Genomic DNA, 6,000 nt, shown 5'->3' with positions numbered 1-6,000 from the left:
AATGGTCTCATTATTCCTGAGCCAATGTCGACCCAGTCGTTACCTGTCAATGCTTTTTGCTGAGGCTAGCTTTCTCCGCCCTAAGCTGTTAAACATTAATGGACAATCCTTCTTCCCTTTGTGCTCGATATGACATCTGATGTGTCATTTTGACTGACAGAGAGTCGAGGGGCTAATTTGCAAATGCTGCCATCCATAGCATCCAGTGAAGAAACACATTTATCAAAAGCCCTGTGCCCTTTTCTTGTCTCCTTGTCATATTAGCTTCTGAACACTGTCAGGGCAGCGTGGAGTTTATGGATTTCATTTCAAAGGCCTCGCTGTTTTCAACATGCAACTCAATGTGTGGACAAGGTTAAAAAAGGCTACCTCATTCAACCATGGGCCACAAAGTAACTTACTGTGCTTGGAGAGTAACAGTAGCCTTATACTCATACTGTAATATGGGTCAAACACAACTGAAAGTACACAAACCTGTAAAATGAAAAATGAGGGGGGAAAGTACATCAAATATGTAGAGTTGTCTGAAACGATAGGGATTGTTAGATTTAGATTGCACAAGGTCTCCCAGGAACCTCCACTGAACTAGGGGCTGAAGTCAATTATGTAGGCCATTGTTCTTTTTCAGTCTCCACTGCCTCATCCAAAATTACATGGAGGTTGAACATGATGCAGTGCCTTTCATTGAAAATTAGGCTATTGCGGTTTCTGGAGCCTCCTATAAGTAAGTGTGTTAGCTTTAATGCAGCTTTTTCACTGAATATTAACCAACTGCTTTCCGTTGTAATGTATGTTGTCTCTCTTTCCAACGAGCCACATTCCAGATTAGATATCAATGTCTTAGGAAATATAGCCACTTTTCTGAACACCAGAATGGAACATTCCAATAGCCTGGAGACAAACTCTGCTATCATGGCATGTTCAACTGTGTATTACCAGCATATTGTGGCATGTTATTTTATTACCTAAAGCAGATCATTCCCAATCTCTCGCATAATAGGGCATAATAAAAGCCAACTATATAGAAGCACCAACAATTGCAACATGCTGCTGTTACATGGTATGAGTGAACGCAGCATTGTGCAGTAGAGCGAAGATTTACACCACCAACGTCGCACTCTGAAAGAGAAAGCTCTAATGCAGTTCTAGAATGGTCCAGATTATTGAGTGCAGCCTGTAGGCATGACCGAGCGCACTGTTAGGGGCCGATTTCTAATTAACTGAGGTACCTGTATTGGTGACGTAGACGCGCTCATGTGGAGGGGGGAGTGAGGGATGGAGTCGGGTCGGAGCAGAGCAGAGCGGGGTCTCACGCGGAGCTGAGGTACTTTGGTTCAGTCTGTGGCAGAGTCGAGACACCCAGTTCCCGGACACCATCAACGGGTAAGTGCTTATCTGTTTCGTTGCTGTGTGATTTTGGTTGTCTTGTTTGTACAAAAGTTTCGTTAGATTCGTCTTCTTCTCTCAATGAATAGAGCTGAAGAAAAGTAAACTTCGTACAAGAAAAGAGGGGGGAAACTACCAGCATTGAATATGTTAGGCTATTTCTCTGGAAAATGAGTTAAGACTTTTTATTTGTTTGCGTTATAACTTTGAAGTAGACATTCAAAAATAGAAAGCATAGCACCAAGAACTACTCAAGGATATATCCGCATAGTGTCCGCGCTGGGTTGCGCTGTCCATGGTGCTGAAACAGCTCTTGCGTCTGCGAGGGAACGTTTGTTTGACTGAGCAGAATTGTTTTACGCGCGTTCACATGCGTCTGTTTAGTTAGCATTGATACGCAATTCATAAAATTTGATTTAATGTGGTGCAGATGGTTGTTATTTTTCTTATGCAAAATGTTTGGTCCTTTCTTTTCTTTTAACAAAGTATTTTTTTACAGTAGGAATTGACTGAATCCTCTGTCTTTCTCTCCTGCTTTCTCTACAGAAAACAATCAGCGGTCAACTGTGCAAGATTTAGAGCTTTGCTAATAAAGATATACTTATGGTAGATGGCATTGTCGGAGACAGCCGGAGGGGATTCTTCAGCCCATTTCTCAAGCTGAATCCAAATGACACTTCCTCCACCCAAACGTCCCCGGATGACCACAGAACTCCACTTATATTCGGAGGATGCTGCACAATGTGTGACACGGTCGTCCGACTGCAATTGATTGGTGCAAGAAGCGTCATTCCCTCAACCAGAGCATGACACTCTCAGCAGTGGACAGTTGGAAAAGGGCTTCGGAAATGAACCCCCGTGGACAGCCGCAAGACTGGGTCAGTGGCAGGAGCACGGCAAGGTAAAGAAGCAGAGGTCTTCATGCGAGGAGAGAAAGCATACAACTAAAAAAAGTGGGGGGCAAACGATCGCATCAGCAAAGACATACAACCTCAAATCATGGGGATACAGCATCTTCTGCTTCTTTTGATTTACTTGGACCCGCTGAATGTACTGTGCGCGGCTACAGCCAACAAGAAGAAAAACGCTCCAAAGCGGAATCAAAAGATGAAGGAGGTGAACGGCACGGAGGCGCCTACTGCGGTTCCGCGGCGAAACACTCAGGTCCAGGCACCTTCGATCGCTACCCATGACACGTGTCTGGGCTACTATGACGTGAGCGGAGCGTACGATAAAGTGTTCGAGTGCAACAACACTGAGCACCGCTACTGTTGTGGAAGTTGTTTCCTGCGCTATTGCTGTGCAGAAAAAGGGAAACGCATAGAACAGAACACTTGCACAAATTATAACACCCCAGATTGGATCAAAACGCAGCCTCCCTCCCCGGCACCAACAGGTGACACTTACGACCCTGACTTGGATCAGACTAACACAACGGTATACATCACCTGTGGTGTCATAGCTTTTATCATACTCATCGGAGTTTCTGCAAAAGTTGCCTACGACAAAGCAACCAAGCCCCCTCAGGAAATGAATGTCCATAGGTAAGTCACCCTGACATTCAGGTTAAGAAATAGTAATTTATTATGGGGGTCACTTTTTTCCTCTGTGTGTGTGTGTGTGTGTGTGTGTGTGTGTAGTGTGCGTGTGTGTGTGTATGATGTGTGTGTGTGTGTGTGTGTGTGTGTGTGTGTGTGTGTGTGTGTGTGTGTGTGTGTGTGTGTGTGTGTGTGTGTGTGTGTGTGTGTGTGTGTGTGTGTGTGTGTGTGTGTGTGTGTAGAGTGTGTGTAGAGTGTGTGTGTGTGTGTGTGTGTGTGTGTGTGTGTGTGTGTAGAGTGTGTGTGTGTGTGTGTGTGTGTGTGTGTGTGTGTGTGTGTGTGTGTGTGTGTGTGTGTGTGTGTGTGTGTGTGTGTATGATTGTGTGTGCAATCATTGTTAAGAAACACCAGCTTCAGTTTTCACAGACATGAAAGTCTGCTGATGACAGTAAAAATGAGTACAATGGGTATAGAAAGCTAAATTAGATTTGTCAGTAGACTAAATCATGAGCACTTCATCACAATGATACATATGAATCTGACCATCACAGGTGTGCAGCTATATGCTCAACTTTTGAATAGGGATGAAGCCTTAATTCACAATGATGCTCAATTTCATTTCTCTCTGGAAAATAATGTTACACCACCTGCAAGCCATTATGCAAAGAGAAACTGATCATTACAATCAACTCCTTTTCAAATACCTCTCTTATGCAGATATACACAATCCCCCAACTGACAGTCAACCCAGTTCACCACTACCACCACCAATACCACTACCAACACCACCACCACCATACATTGGAACATTAAATGTCTCTTGTCAACTAAAGTATTGCTCCGTTTTCAGCAGCAGCACAAACAAACCTCCATGAGGCAGGTGTGGAATTTAATGTCTCTGTCAAAGAAAAGGCATCACATTCATGGACACGGTATAACATTCAGGCTAGGAACAAGGTTGGGTTGCTTCACTGCTAACAACCCAGAGGACATACTGTACAGATGTCACTCTCCCTTCTTTTGATTGGCTTTGTATCTTACGGGATAATGGCCCATGGATGGACTGCTGTTGGGAAAGTATGAGCTAAACACATTATGGTGGAATACATCTAACTGCTGAGGAATCAATGTCTCAATGTATTAATTATATTATGTTCCTATGAATGGAATGAATGCATACTGTACCAACAATCCTTATAATCAGGCACTCTGAAGTCCAACAATTTCCAAGTATTTGTATATGTGCTGAAAATAACAAATTGCCTCCGCAATTATTGAAGCTGGTGATTTTTTCCATGACACATTAGAAGCCTTGACTATATTGTTAAGCACTTCCTAGAGCTAGGAGAGTAACTCATGTACTGTAGTCTGAATTGAAAGACAGTTAACCTTCTCAAGTGGAGGAGTATGTTAGGGATTTTGTGCTCTGACATCAACCCGCCATGATGAATTTTGCAGATTAAGCCAGCAGCTATCTCATTCACTCACGGTGTTGTATTTGAGTAGTATACCTATGCCTTGCAAGAAAAGCTATAACAAGACAGTACCCAAAGAGATGGTTTGGGTGGAGAAACCACATGTGGTTAGCCAGTCATTGTGGTTGTCTAATGGTGGTCCGGTGTCTATTAGCCCATAGCAGAGGGGGTTGTCTACCTGTTCAGCCAAAGCTAAGATCGTGATTAAAGCCCATATGAGGCTAATTGTGCCTTGCTAGGACTGGCTTCTGTACCCTCGTTACCTGCTGGCTCCATAAAATCAAGGCAGTGAGTGGAATTCAGATTGATTGTTCTCAGAGTCCATGCAGCATTAATTTGTACCCATTCTTAAGCAAGCCCCTCCCATGGCATCAATCCTAGCTAGAAAATGTATGTTTCTCCACTAGAGATCATTTGTACCACAAGCCTAGTGGATATAGTGGCTGTTCTAGCAGACTGGAAGACCTTTGTCTGGAGTTAAATGCAGCTTGAGCTGTAGCGGTGGCCAGATGTTCAATATGGGGTAAGTTCCAAGGATGACACTGACTGTCATCTTCTCATGACAGGGATCTACAACCATAGATCTGTCTCTCTTCCACAACATCCATTAACCTCAGCATTAATACTTCTGCTGTTAGATGAGTCACACTCACACTGTTGTTAGAAGTCCATACTTCAACCTGTCAAATGTCATTGACTCCTAGCTGAACAATGCATATCAAAGCATTAGAAAGGAAACCTGTTTGTTCCCCTCAGTTTATTAAACGTCTGGTTCTGAAGAGAAATCTTTCAGGTGGACGGTTCTGCTGACAAAATACAGATACGAGAACAAGGCTTGGATAAGTGCCCCCCATTCATTTTTCCTTTCGGAAATTCATGGTTATGTCTACAACCTCATTAGCTATTGATTTAATAGTCACACCAAAAGATGGTGTCAAGTACAGGTCTTTGGTTTAAGAGATAATGTTCTCAGACACATTTTTCTGCTCGTAGAGTGACATTCAAATATACAATCCTTAAATGCAAGCCAAGCCATTACCTTGACAGTTTCAACGATGACAGTACAAGTAGAAAATATGATACCAATATCTGTCTGTCTCTAGTGTATTCCTACAGTTCTAGTCAAAGCTATTTCACGCAACCTACCAAATTACTCACTTTGATCCCACTAAAGACTATTAGACTTCTGAGGCTGTGGCAGTGCCTCCATCTCAGTACTCAGAACTGAGGAGACTGTGAGGATTTCTGGTCCCTTAATGCTCTCCTATCCTAGCCATGGGGCATACTTTCAAATGGAGATGCATACTGCGACCACCACATCAGTATGAGTGGTGGTGAGAGAGATGAGACAGATGCTGCCCAATTCTGATTTCTTTCTAGAGCTAATTGTTCTTTTGACCAATCAGATCAGCTCAAAAAATATAGAATGTGAAAATATCTCATGTCTGGTCAAAAGACCAATTAGTGTAAAATCAGAATTGGGCTGCCTGTGTAAATGCAGCCTGAGTAGGGATGACTAAACGAGGTGACATTGCATAGTGGACATTCAATAGCTTTTTTAATGATTTATTTCCAACAATCATTTGGCACATCTGGTAATA

General features: G+C 43.0%; 1 protein-coding gene across 3 annotated transcripts in view; it reads left to right on the top strand.

The window, feature by feature from the left end:
* Window positions 1-1,134: 1,134 nt before the first annotated feature.
* Window positions 1,135-6,000, top strand: part of LOC106601482 (protein shisa-6) — a 73,011-nt gene continuing 68,145 nt past the window's right edge. For all 3 annotated transcript variants that reach the window (XM_014193706.3, XM_014193705.3, XM_014193704.3), the window contains exons 1-2: window positions 1,135-1,383; window positions 1,933-2,930. In XM_014193706.3, coding sequence (XP_014049181.1) covers window positions 2,386-2,930 — 545 coding nt within the window. In that variant the 5' untranslated portion in view covers window positions 1,135-1,383; window positions 1,933-2,385. The remainder of the gene's footprint in view (window positions 1,384-1,932; window positions 2,931-6,000) is intronic.

Source organism: Salmo salar, chromosome 03 (genome assembly GCF_965601325.2).
Source record: "Salmo salar chromosome 03, fSalSal1, whole genome shotgun sequence".
NCBI lineage: Eukaryota > Metazoa > Chordata > Actinopteri > Salmoniformes > Salmonidae > Salmo > Salmo salar.
The sequence above is the reverse complement of the archived record's forward strand: the minus strand, read 5'-3'. Positions and strand labels throughout refer to the sequence as shown.